Source organism: Solanum tuberosum, unplaced genomic scaffold (assembly GCF_000226075.1).
Source record: "Solanum tuberosum cultivar DM 1-3 516 R44 unplaced genomic scaffold, SolTub_3.0 scf00127, whole genome shotgun sequence".
Lineage (NCBI taxonomy): Eukaryota > Viridiplantae > Streptophyta > Magnoliopsida > Solanales > Solanaceae > Solanum > Solanum tuberosum.
Window position 1 is genome coordinate 293395 of NW_006239058.1, and position 13954 is coordinate 307348.

At 34.7% G+C, this 13954-nt stretch overlaps 2 protein-coding genes across 3 annotated transcripts; both read left to right on the forward strand.

Moving 5' to 3' along the window:
* Positions 1 to 1541: 1541 nt before the first annotated feature.
* LOC102604631 (uncharacterized) lies at positions 1542 to 7663 on the forward strand. 2 transcript variants are annotated; one of them, XM_006351386.2, is made up of 4 exons: positions 1542 to 1740; positions 1814 to 2066; positions 4010 to 4104; positions 5609 to 7663. In XM_006351386.2, exons 2-4 carry the CDS (start codon positions 1829 to 1831, stop codon positions 7403 to 7405), a joined length of 2130 nt encoding a protein of 709 aa, XP_006351448.1. In that variant the 5' UTR covers positions 1542 to 1740; positions 1814 to 1828; the 3' UTR covers positions 7406 to 7663. The 2 variants fall into 2 exon arrangements, with proteins under 2 accessions (XP_006351448.1, XP_006351449.1); XM_006351387.2 differs by lacking the exons at positions 1542 to 1740; positions 4010 to 4104 and having other exon boundaries at positions 1930 to 2066.
* A 4927-nt stretch (positions 7664 to 12590) lies between these two features.
* Positions 12591 to 13664, forward strand: LOC102583540 (uncharacterized). Its single transcript, XM_006351492.2, has one exon. It carries the CDS (start codon positions 12791 to 12793, stop codon positions 13541 to 13543), a length of 753 nt encoding a protein of 250 aa, XP_006351554.1. The 5' UTR covers positions 12591 to 12790; the 3' UTR covers positions 13544 to 13664.
* Positions 13665 to 13954: the final 290 nt, after the last annotated feature.

A 13954-nucleotide genomic window follows, 5' to 3' on the forward strand; every position in this document is an offset into this window, starting at 1 on the left:
AAATAATATTAAATAGTTGTACTATTGCGTCAAAATATTTTTGTGAAAAGTTGGCAAATAATTTTTTTTTTATCAAATTTATCGTCACAATAGTAAAAAAAAATTATTAAATATTATTGAAATTGGTTTTTTTTAATAAAAAAAATAAGATACTTAAGGGTCATAAAGCCTATTAAGACACCAAAAAAATAAAAAACACCGAAAAGCAAATCAAAATAAAAACAAAAACTCAAGACAACAAAGAAAATGAAAAGGCTTTAAGGGTAGTTTTGTAGTTATTTAATATAATGCAAGTGTTAAAATGCTATGTATTACTAATACCTAGAATTCCTTGGTATTAGTAATACACAATAGAGTGTATAACTAGTGCTTGCATTAGTTATACATGGCATGAAAAAATGTACCAAACAAGGTACTACTAATACACACACCTAATGCATGCATTATATTCTCTAATACACTCTACCAAACGACCTATACACACTAAGCAGAATTTTTTGCACTTAATGAGTAATTAGATTTCTCTCTTTTTTATTTCGCGTTAAATTGTTGGACAAGTCATATATTTGTTTTGAAATCATTTTCTTATTAGTTAAACCGAAAACCGAACCGTTAAGGATCAAAATCGATAAACCAAAAATTGATAACAAATATCTTATTGGTTTGGTTATCGGTTTAGCATATTTAAAAACCGAAAACCAATAAACCGAATCGATAATACTTAAAATTGAACCGAACCGAACCGATCGATACACACCCCTAGTCTCCACAAAGTTGTAAAACCATGTATAAGGGTTGACACTTGTCCAGTGTTGTAAGGTTAAGAAAACTGTTGACTTGATAATAAAAAAGTCAGTGATCGAAGCTTCAATGAACAGCTAAATCGCATGTTCAAAATCTACATGCCTACTAAATACTTTACAAAAGTCTTACCGTCTAGCCGTTGATCTCCCACATCTTTACAGAGAATTAAATTTCACCAGGTCTATGTCGGAGACAGCGGAGCAGTCATTGCACCATTCGTGTGGATCACTAATTATGCGACATGAAATTTCGCTACCTTAGGACAGTTAGGGTTACTATTGCCGTTTATCGAGGCTTCCATTCAAAGATTATAACACTTCTATTTTTTATCTTTCAATATCGGACATGTATCAAACTTTATGCATCGTATTACCACTTAGCAGAGTCTTATATTATAAATAAACCCTTAATATATGCCGCTTTCCTAATCAAAAGACAAGAGAACAACTGGAAAGTATTTTTCTAAAGCAACTCTTCTAAAAGTGGTTATAGTGCAAATCAAATCCAAAAAACAATTAGCCAGTTAAACACGTAAACTTTTCTCCGCAAGTAATTCGGGCAATCAATGTAACTTCCTAATAACCAAACCCTAACCCGGACCACGCTGAAATGGAGCTCCATAAATAGAGACGACACAAGACTTAATGCCACGTGGATAGCGACATTTGTTGCTGACGTGTACCTTTAATCTTCCTCCCTATTTATATACTACTCTTTATTTACATTCTCATCCATTTCAACTCTCTTTCTCAATCTGTAAATCCACAAAATCTATTAATACATATATAATTTATATACATTTTTTATTCTTCTGCTTCACTGATCTAGGGTTTCAGCAATATACTTGAAGCTTGTTTTGACGATCTGATTCTCGATTTTGTATCCTCCTCCTCTCTTGGCTCACCGATCAGGAGCCAAGAACAGAGGAATTGAGAGGTGAAAATAACAGGAATCAAAATAGTTGTGTGGATGTTGTTAAGCGGAGAGTTGATGGTTTTGATGTGTGCAGGTTTTGGGAATTGAAATGGAGTCAAGTGAGGGATTTTTGACTGAACAACAGAGGGAGATGCTGGATATAGCACCGGTGAATATGGAGGTTTTGTCATCTTCTCCAAAGTCTCCGACGTTGAAATCTCCAGGTGCTAAATCTTCTTCCGTTCTCTTGTCGGAACATCATGTGAAGGCACCAGGCGGTGGGGCTGGGATTGCTGTACGACATGTACGGCGTACGCACTCAGGGAAACATATACGGGTTAAGAAGGGTGAGTAGTATTACTTTTTGGATGAATCAATCATGACTATGTTTTAGTGTTTCTTAAGTTTTTGTATCGACTCCCTGGCTATGAATTTTTAATACCCAGACTACATCCTGGTGCTTCTTATTGAGCTTAAGATGAAAGAAGTTATACTCTAACTGATTAAAATTTACACTTGGTAATTGAAATAGAAATGCCTTTTTGAAGGGAGGCATATGATAAATTGAATTTTTCTCACATTATTTCTGGGTTAATGTACTTTGTAAATGGACTTAATTTGCTCTTAGGTGTAAACCAATCACACCTTGGTTAGGCTATTATAGTTCAAAAAGAGTCCACAGTGCAGTGAATTGCACATAACGCACCACTTCTTTTTCATGTCACTTGAATACTCCAAGAGTTCCCTGTAAGAGGTTGATTAAGGATTTAAATTTGATGAGTTCAACCTGTAAGGTTTTACCACTTAGCCCGTTGAATCTAATAGTTGTTGAAATGTTGGTACTTTTCAGTTCTCACTTGGTGTTGTACATTTTCATTGCATGTCAAAAATGCTGAGTTTAGTTGAACTTGTGCTCCATTCTGCCGTCTCCTGTAAGTACTATTGTATGACTTCAGTTGAACTCATGCTCCATTCTGCCTTTGTTCTCGGTGAACACCTATATTTGTACTCCAAAGTCCACACAATACCAATAATTTAGGAGAGTACTCATTTGCTCAAGACTGTGGCCCAGGGATCAATGAAGTGGAAAATTACTTGGAGATCAAGGTTCAAAGTACTTCAAACTCAAGCTGAGCTTTAAAAATACCGAGTAATTTTTTCTTATTTGGCTAAGTTCAAAACATCTCCAATCTATTTTGACACCATTGCCCTAGCAATAATGTTCACATAAGATTTTTCACGAGTTTCAAGGATTTTAATTCATTTGACAAAGTCATTTTTAGAACTTGAGGTGATGTTTTCCTTATCTTGTCAAGTTTTCAGTTAGTCCTTCAATAACAACAACAATATAACCAGTCTAATCCCACAAAGTGGAGTTTGAGCCTCTAGGGAGGGGTGGGTGTACATAGACCTTACCCCCCTACCTTGGGGGTAGAGAGTTTGTTTCCGATAAACCCTCGGCTCAGTTAGTTGTTCAACATTCACTTCTTTTATTACTAACATAATACACATCAAGTTAATTACTTGTAAGTGGGTGGAATACCCAGAACATGAGGGAGGGAGGTTGTTTCTGATAAACCCTCAGCTCAGTTAATTGTTCAACATTCACTTCTTTTATTACTTATATAAACCACATCACGTTAATTACTTGTAAGTGGGTGGAATACCCAGAACATGAGGGAGGGAGAAGGGAAGTAGAGCTCTATCACCTTTGCTGAGTCAAATGGCAGTGAAATGAAGTAGGGCAGACGGAGTAGTGTATATACTTTTGGGTGAGGGGGTGGGAGACACCACTTATGAATTTTCATGGATATGTGAGCAGTGTGTTCTGTTGATGCCAAAAAGCTGTTTATGTTCATCACGCAAAGATCTAACTAATAAGAGCTGAAGTTTGTTAGTACATCCTTGCCCTAGGGTACATGAGAGATGGTACAAACATTTTTCTGACATTAGGTTTTTCAGGTGCATGAGTTTTTCTTTGTGGTTCTCTCCATGTTCCCCAATCTCTCTCCCTCTCTCTCTCATGTTTGTTGACAGGCGTGCAGCTCTCGCTGAGAGACTTGTGAGGTACTAGCCTAGGTTTTGGTAATCCCTCTTGTCTTGCCTCATCCTCCGGAATCCTTACTAATTTTACAATAATGGAAGCCTGGAAACTGACTAATGTCTTTAATTTCTCTTGCAAACTTAATCAGTGTTCTTGAATGCGGAAGTATGCAGCTTGTATGTTCTTTTTTTTTTTTTTCTTCGTCCATATACTGAAGGCTTCTCCTTATTTGATGGTGAGAAACAGATGGTGCTGGTGGTAAAGGCACTTGGGGAAAATTGCTCGATACTGATGTTGAATCTCGTCTTGATAGAAATGATCCCAACTATGATAGTGGTGAGGTGAGTCTTGCCACTTATTTAAACTTACTTCTTAGGTAATGAAAATTACTTGGGTTAAATTGCACGTGACATCCTTCTTTATTGGAGTACTTAAATAATTTTTTGGTAATATTACATTGTACAATAGAACACAACCATCCCTCAAGTTCTAAAACCATTCAGAATATATACACTATGCACTTGTGGATTAGAATTTTAGAAAGGAATTTAAAAGGGGGGAAGGGAATCGGCGATGAGAAAGATAATGCAAAGGAAAAATAATTTTAGTCTTAATATCATGATCACAGAGTTATTTTTCCAAGTGCTACATAATGTATACCCAATGCACCATTATTAATTTGTTTTTGCTTTCTTTCCTGTTTATTTACATCCGTTTCCCCAACTACTGATTTTTGTGGCTCTCAAATGTGCTTTTTACTGATAAGTAAAATACCAAAATATTGTGAATCCTAAAGACTCTAAACACATTTTCCACTAAGGAACCTACTTGACCGCTAGGCCAAGGCTCCAATATTTCCCTTGAAGTATATAATCAACATTTTTCTTTGTCTGTTTAAATTAAATTTTAATGGTAGTGAGCAGTGGGCAACATCAGCAATGTATCAGTGTAATTCCACAAGTAGAGTGGAGTTTGAATATGATGGTGTGTATGCAAACTTTACCCCCTACCTTATGAAAGTAGTGAGGTTTTCGATAAATTCCCGGCTCAAGTGAAGCATTTCAAAGCAGATATGGAAAGGGAATACAATAGTGAATAAACCATGATGCAAATAATGGAGAAAAAATAGTAGCAACAACAAATAATATGATAATCAAAACAAAGGAAACACATGTAATAATTACTATCGAAGAATAAGACAATAGAAGAGTAATGTAATAATACTTGTAAGGAAACTAGACAACACTCTACTACCTACTAACCTTCTACCCTAATTCTCGGCCTTAAGCTGCAGGTCTGTCATGTCTAATCACCTCTCCCTAATATTTATTCGGCCTACCTCTACCTCTCCTTAGACCCACCATGGTCAACCTTTCACACCTCTTCACCGGGCATTTGTGAATCTTCTCTTCACATGTCCGAATCATCTCAACCTTGCTTTCCTCTTCTTGTCCACCATAGAGGCCAGCCCCACCTTGTGTTGAATTTCTTCGTTCTCAAGTTTATATCTCCTAGTACCTCCCCATGGATATGCCACGTCAGTTCATCCATCACTATGACAAGTAAAATGGGCTAAGAATATTACTGGTTATGAACAGTATTTTGACTTTAAATCCTTGGAGTTATAATGCCATATGAAGGGAAGAGGACACAAAATACATATCTTTTTTAAAGAAATTTTTACTTTTCTATCTGGCAATTCCATTTTTCCTGAACCGATTGATTCCCGATGTAGTCTGTTTTACCTGTAGTTGCTAGATTAATCAGTGTAGTAGGATACTGGCTCAGTAATTTTTTATCAGGGTTTAATATTAATGCTGTCTCCACGTTACTCTAAATGAACAGGAGCCATATGAGCTTGTAGGAACTGCTGTCTCTGATCCATTAGATGATTACAAGAAATCTGTAGTATCAATTATAGAGGAATACTTCAGCACTGCTGACGTGGAACTGGCTGCGTCTGATCTCAAGGAATTAGGTTCGACTGAGTATCATCCATATATTATTAAGAGGCTTGTTTCTATGGCCATGGATAGGCATGACAAGGAGAAGGAAATGACTTCAGTTCTTCTTTCTGCTCTTTATGCCGATGTCATCATCCCTACCCAGATCAGGCAGGGGTTTTACATGCTTGTGGAGTCTGCTGATGACTTGGCAGTGGACATACCAGATACTGTTGATATCCTTGCTTTATTCGTCGCACGTGCTGTGGTTGATGACATTCTTCCACCAGCTTTTATCGCTAGAGTCGGAAAAATGGTACCAGAATCCTCTAAGGGGTTTCAGGTGTTGCAAACTGCTGAGAAGCGCTATCTCTCAGCTCCACACCATGCAGAACTTGTAGAGAGGCGCTGGGGGGGGAGCACCCAATTCACTGTTGAGGAGGTCAAGAAAAGGATTGCTGATCTATTGAGGGAATATGTTGAGAGTGGAGATACTGTTGAGGCATGCAGATGCATAAGACAGTTGGAAGTTCCTTTTTTCTATCATGAAGTTGTCAAGAGAGCTTTAGTTTTAGCCATGGAGATGCAGTCTGCTGAACCACTTATCCTGAAACTCTTAAAGGAGGCCGCAGAAGAGGGTCTTATAAGTTCCAGTCAAATGGTGAAGGGCTTTTCTAGGATGGCTGAGAGTATTGATGATCTTTCTCTGGATATTCCTTCTGTAAAAACGTCATTCCAGTCAATTGTTCCTCAGGCAATCTCTGAGGGATGGCTTGATGCATCTTCTCTGAAAGCCACAGGGGAAAATGGGCAAGCAAATGGTCCAGATGATGAAATATTGAAGCAATACAAGAAACAAATTGTAAGCATAATCCACGAATATTTTCTCTCGGATGACATTCCAGAACTAATCCAAAGTTTGAAAGATTTGGGGCAACCTGAGTTTAACCCCGTTTTTTTGAAGAAGCTAATCACCCTTGCCATGGACAGGAAAAACAAGGAAAAGGAAATGGCATCTGTTTTGCTTTCTGCACTTCATATTGAGATTTTTTCAACTGAAGACATAGTGAATGGATTTGTGATGCTACTGGAATCTTTAGAAGATACAGCACTTGACATTTTAGATGCTTCCAATGAACTTGCTCTTTTCCTTGCTAGGGCTGTAATAGATGATGTCCTCGCTCCTCTGAATTTGGCGGAAATATCAAACAGGCTGCCACCAAATTGCAGCAGTGGAGCGGAGACCATCTGTACCGCTCAATCACTTCGATCTGCACGGCATGCTGGAGAAAGGATCCTGAGGTGTTGGGGTGGTGGGACTGGCTGGGCTGTGGAGGATGCAAAGGATAAGATACAAAAGCTCCTGGAGGAATTTGAAAGTAGTGGTGTTCTCAGTGAAGCTTGCCGGTGCATACGAGAGCTCGGAATGCCATTCTTCAATCACGAGGTGGTGAAGAAAGCTTTGGTTATGGCAATGGAGAAGAAGAATGACAGGATGCTGGATTTGCTGCAAGCATGCTTTAGCGAGGGGCTTATCACCATTAACCAGATGACTAAAGGCTTTGGGAGGATCAATGATGGGCTTGAAGACCTGGCTCTTGACATTCCGAATGCAAATGATAAATTCACGTTTTATTTGGAGCATGCCAAAGAAAGAGGCTGGCTGTTACAGTCTTTTGGGCTACGTGATGCATCTTAATGAGAAGAATCAGATACATTAGCTTGTTGCATCTCTGCATGCTGTTCGTTGTTGCCTTCTCCAAGTCCGTTTTATTTGGGATTGGTAGATGGGCACGGACTACCAAGTCCTTCTTAGTTCATCTTTCTTTTGAGTTTCTTGTATGATGGATATTTCTTGATGTAAAAACATTTTGGTCAATACAACATTGTTAACTTGCTTTGTGCCATTTGCTTGTTGAGTCCTTTTTGAGAGATGGAAGTCGATTGTATTATCTTTACGTGTCAAAATACATTTTGAAGGTCCTATACGGTAGGAACTGCTGTCTAATAGAAAAGGAAGCAGCTGCCCAAAAGGTGTGTTGGATTTAGAGTTTCGTATTTTGGTGTCCCAAGTTGTGTTGTTTGCAGAATTGTTTGGCTTCTAGATATACCGGTAGGAGGAGAGAGGTAAAGTTTATTTATATGAACGAGCTTGTCTTCATCTTTATTTGCTTTTGTGATTATACTAGTAAAGAAAGCCCGGGCCCAACATTAATAAAGTTATATTGCTACTCTCTCCGTCCCATATTAGATGAGAATCTTACTAAAAATATTTTTTTTCATATTATTTGAGCACTTATTAAATTAAGATAGAATTAATTAATTCTTTTTCCATTTTTACCCCTACAATTAATTATGACCATTCCTATATTGTATGTGTATTTTTTGTAACTCATTTCAATGTTGCATTGATATAAACAAAGGGCAAAATGGTGAAGTCTTCCAATGTATTAATAATTTCTTAATCACCGTGTAAAGTTGAAAGTGCCCATCTAATATGGGACGGAGGGAGTATAGTTTATGTATTGTTATAAAATTAGTAAAGAGGGTTATAATATATATTGCTCATAAGTGAGCTAATATAGAAACTTATTTTGTGATTTGTCTTTTTAATTTCAATTTTAAATAGCAAATAAATGTAGCGATAAGATTGAGGGTAGAAATGAAGCATATCTTTCTAAATTTAAGTAAAAATAAAACAGAGTAGAAGTAACATTAGGGTTGTCGATAGGACGATTCATTCGGTTATTTTTTAAAAAATTATATCATTCAATTTTTCGGCTATTTTATAATGTATAACCAAAATTAAAATTTTAAAATCATCCCAATCCTAATTTATGTGACAGAAGCAGTCAAAAATTAGTTTTTTTTTTGTTGTCTTGTAGATATTTTAAGTTATTATTTATTGTAAATTATAGTACTTTTTATTAAAGTTTTTAATAACATATGTTACTTTTTATGTTTGAGAGTTAAGCCTAATTTTTTTTTATATGTCTTTTAATTTTATATGTGTTTTGTCCTTTTCTATTTTGAAAAACCAATACTCTCTCCATTTTATTTTATATGTCATTTCTTTTTATAAATATATTGGTTATTCCCTCTTCTTATTGGAACACATGTTAACTTGTGGTGAATACTTATTCCCTCTTCTTATATAGTAAAATATGTAATTTTGTTTCTTGTTTAGTAGATGGACTTGTTGTCCTTGATCAAACTGGGGCATAATACTTCATTACCAGGCGATTGAATAAGAGTGAACTGTGAATTGCAATATTGGCACAATTTAAGGTATGATCAGTTTCAGAAATTAAATATTGCATTTTTTCCCTTTTTAATGTTTCTTATTTTGTTTCGAGTAGGATGTGACATTTCTTTTGTATTAGTAACTTCAAAATCTTTAGTGCAATTGGGTAATTAGAATCGATTGTTTCTTAACAAGTGCCCAATAGACAAGTTAATTCACTGGATATAATTTTATTGAATGGCATCTTTAGGCTACCGGATTACTTTTTGGAATATGATACTAGCTTTTTCACTCACGAGGGTATATCTAAAAAGTTAGCAATATATACCGTACAGTTTCTAATATCTTACGTTGAAAAGCTTTGTTCCAGTTAAATAAGCATAGATTAAAAAAAATAAAAAAGGGGATTTATAGTTGATATATCCTTAATTTCTTATTAGAAAAGCAGTTTATATATATCCTTATGTTAGACAAATAACTCAAACATACCTTTATAGTTGCACAAATGACTCAGATACATCCAGAAGTGAAGAATTAAAAAAATAAAATCACATTGAGGTATATTAGATCCTTTTAGCAAAGTTTAGAGGTATGTTTGATCCTTTTCATACGTAATTTTTTTTTTATCTTTTTGATTCAACGACTAATTTGAGTTTTAAATATGTCCCTTGTAAATTTATTTGTTTATCATTATTTGAGTTTCTTATTCTTGTTTCATTTTTTATTGTGAAAGTATGAGAAATAAAAAGAAAGAAAAAGGAAAAAGACTTATTTTTGGGCTATATTTTTTTTTTTTTGTATCCATAAAAAAAGAAGAAAATTGTGATAAATTTTATAAGAAGATGAGCGAAAAATAAATTTGATCATTAATATGACAAATTCAAATTATTAATTGAATTAAAGAAGGCAAAACAAACAAAAAAACCTCTGAGAAGAATCAAATATAGCTCATAACTTTGAGAAAGACTCACATATATTTATGACTTTATAAAAATAGAAAATCAAAAAAGTATATTATTTTTTTCACTTTCTTAGATAAAAGGGATATATTTGGGGAATTTACGTAATGATATATATGTGAATCATTTTTTTAACAAAATGTATATCAATTCTAGATTGCAAAATTAAAAGGTATATCAAATCATTTTCCCGACAAATATATGGAGAAAGTTCAAACTTATCCTTGAGGTATTCGATTTGGGCTTACATTTGCCCTTTGTGTACCTTTCGGTCCCTCTCTCTAATGGATGTCCAACTTGGTTGTGAGTTGCTGTGGCATCTGCCAAGTTGGAGCCATGTATACGAACAAAATATTCAAATTTTTATTCCTAAAGCATCAATTTGTTTAGATAATTGTAAAGGTCCAAATTCTAAATATACATCTAAATAAATTTAAGATCTTCTAATATATTCCAACATAACTTGATCATTTTTCCCTGGTGCAAACAGTATTGAGATGAACATTATTTCTTTAATTTAAAGAGATTACTAGCGTAAGAATTATAAAATTTCTTTATCCCATATTGATAATATTTCCAAATATGTATAATTTTATAAAAATTCATTAGTTAACGATAGTACTATTTACTTTCTTCTTCTTTTTTCTCTCTTTTTTTTTTTCCTTCCTAGGAGCTCCCACCCCTTTTTGCTCCCTTGGTGACTTGAACTCGCAACCTTCGGGTTGGAAGTGAGGGGTGCTTACCATCCGAACAACTCCCTCTCGTCGATAGTACTACTTACTAACTTATTATTCTGTAATATAATTTTTTCACATTATCCACACAATTTCTTCACACTAAATATGAGTTATTTTTTTGTTGCAAAATTTAAAATGATACTTTATTTTTTACAAAATATAAACTTACGAGTCAAGTTTATATTTCAAAAACTTGAAATCAAGAGTTGGAATTCCAAATCATAATTTAATCTCCTATTTAAAATGAAAAATAACAATGAGAAGCGAAAAGATAAACCAAATTACCTTATTATATATAAGCCAACAACAAAAAAGATTAACATTGCAGTACTTAATTGTACAATATGTGACGTGAGTTGTACTAAGACCAGATCTACGGTCACACTTCAATGAGTGAGCCTCAACCTAGACATCGAACTCCTAGCTCTTGAGCTTATTTACTGTTGAAAAAGGTACTGTTCGTAGCTTGGATTTATATTTTATCCACATTTACCGTTATTTTACCTTATCAATATTTAGGAATCAATTCTTATAGTGTTAGGAGAACCATATTTATAGGAAAGGGATTTAACTATCATCTTTATTTCTCCAAATTATTTCTTGAATGAGTGTCAACTATCACATCTCTAATATTGATATCAATGACTTAGGTTTAATTAATTGAGAGCTATAGCAATAATTTATGTACAATGGGAAAATAGACAATTAATTGAGGGCAATAACAATTATCAATGGTGGCTATTTTCCAAAGAAATTGGCTACAATTGCAATTCAAAATTAGCCCAAAAAAACTAACAATCCAAGTCTCCCAAAACCAGCTAAGTCATGCGTGCTACAGAGGCAAGCATATGGATTGTGCTTCTTCACCCTAAATTTAAGCCATCCAAACCCATTCATTGGCTATAATACAATTAACCTTTTCACCATATATATATATATATATATGACGTAATTTGAAAATGCGTTAATTTGTTCGGTTGAAATTTGTCATGATCCCTGATTCTCTGTTATGCCTTCCTCGTCAGGGACCAAATACAAATGGAGAAAGCAAATTGAAAAAAGCTAGAGTGGTATTTAATTAATTGTTCTATCAGAATCACTTCCTTTTTCTGGGTAGACGAAAACTTTACTCCTGAATCCTTTTTCTTTTTTTTTTTTTAACAGTTGAAGAAGCATCAACATCCATGTGAAAAAAAAATCTGCTTGAAAAAATGAAAGCTAGATTACTATCCACAATTGCAAGATCAAGAGAAACTTTTTAGGATCTATCATTAATATTCTTTGCACTGTTAGATGTTAGTAGTGTAATTCTCAACTAAAAATTGTGTGAATTTTTATTTGGTTAATTCTCAAAATTACAATTGTTGATGATTCTTTCCCATGTAGTGATTTTTTATGAAATCAATGTGTTACATCAATTTTTGAAATATTTAGGTGTAATTATTTTGGTTGTCAGATGAACTTAATTATGCACCAACTATATCTTTTTGATGGTGCTAATACATTATTAATTTATGCTAATACAATCTATAATGACGAAAAATTTAAAATAAGATACTCCCTCCGTCCCATTTTATGTGGCAACATTTCCTTTTTGGTCAGTCCAAAAGAATGTCACTTTCCTTATATGGTAAGTATTTAAAGGTGCGATTCCTCTTTTACCCTTGTTGGTCCCACTTAATCTTAAAATAATACTCCAATACATTTATGAGGAGAGAGAAAAGTGAGTGTACTTTTTAAAGGGCAATTTGGTAAACATTTCAAAGTCTTCATTTATTTCTTAAACTTCGTGCCCGGTCAAATGTTGCCACATAAAATGGGACGAAGGGAGTATATTTTTGGGTCCATTTTTCTTAATAATAAATATTACATATTTAAACACATTACAAATCAAATTGTTGGACTTAGGCCCGATACACGGGATCACTTTCTAGTTCATATATAAAAATAAAACCAAATCCTAAAGTAATATGGAGTGCAACGAAACTCTACTTAAAGCATCATAACTGTATGCTTTCTTCTTCTTCTTCTTCTTATTTCACGCTTCTTCCCTCTCCGCCCATTCCCAAAACCAGAGAATTCACACATTTTGTTAAAAATAAATCTCCATTAACAAACCTTCTACGTGTGTGTATATACAAATCATGATTCATGCAGGCATGAAGATAGATCTCCAGAAACTACCCTTCGCTCTCAAGCCTTTTCTCCTTTCTCTTTTTCTCTCTCTTTCCTTCTTAGCATTCCTTTCCTTTCAAACTCCACCTCACTCTCTTCACAAACCCGCTGTATCACTTCCACCGGACCTCCGAATCCGACCCGGTTATTCATCCTACGATGCATACATCAATCGTCAGCTCAACAAAACGCTCAACCCGAAACTCCGAAAAATCTGGACTACCCGAGATTGGGACCGAAAGGTTCGGGTCTTCTCCGAATTCTTCGACAATTTGAAACTTCGAGGTTTCTTATCGAACGATTCAAAAGCGCTTTGCGTCGGGGCACGGGTCGGGCAGGAAGTAGCGGCATTGAAACGGGTTGGAGTTAACGATTCAATCGGTATTGATCTGGTGCCGTATCCTCCGTTAGTAATCAAAGGTGATTTTCATCGTCAGTCGTTTGATGATCGGAGTTTTGACTTAGAATTCTCTAATGTATTTGATCATGCACTTTATCCATGGAAGTTCGTCGGAGAAATTGAACGGACGTTGAAGCCCGGGGGAATTTGTGTGTTACACGTGTCGTTATCTAGACGGGCTGATAAATATTCAGCTAATGATTTGTACAGTGTGGACCCACTTAAGGAATTGTTCAAAGTGTCTGAGCTGGTTGAGGTGAGACGCATTGATGGGTTTGGGTTGGATACGGAAGTGGTTTTTAGGAAGAAGATGAAGAAGTAGGAAATGGAAAGAAATTTAGTTATTATGATCCTATTTTCATTAGGTTTTTTATTTGCTTTTTTTTATATTACATGTTAAATAATTCTTTTATTTATTTCGACAATTTAAACGATAGAAATTACACACGTTCAATTCAATTTATGTAAAACTCTTTTCTTTTTAGTCTGTTTCAACCTCTTTGGATATGACTTATATATCTCTCGTCATCTCTTTCACTTGAATTTAACTCCTCTCCATTTCTTTGATTATGCATTTGGATGAATGCCATTTGTGCTAACCTAACTTTTAACAAGTACTTGCTTTGTCTAAAAAAAGTGTCATTATAGTAAAAATTATGATCATTAAGAAATCAATGAATACTATGTAGTTTGCTAAACTATCTTTATTTAATAATTGTCTCAGTTTGCTAAA

Bases quoted from the DNA above. Each gene is read 5' to 3' on its own strand.
- LOC102604631 (XM_006351386.2), top strand. From the start codon at position 1,829: ATGGAGTCAAGTGAGGGATTTTTGACTGAACAACAGAGGGAGATGCTG. The intron at 2,067-4,009 runs GTGAGTAGTATT...GGTGAGAAACAG, and splicing joins ACATATACGGGTTAAGAAGG to ATGGTGCTGGTGGTAAAGGC. The intron at 4,105-5,608 runs GTGAGTCTTGCC...CTAAATGAACAG, and splicing joins CCAACTATGATAGTGGTGAG to GAGCCATATGAGCTTGTAGG.
- LOC102583540 (XM_006351492.2), top strand. From the start codon at position 12,791: ATGATTCATGCAGGCATGAAGATAGATCTCCAGAAACTACCCTTCGCT.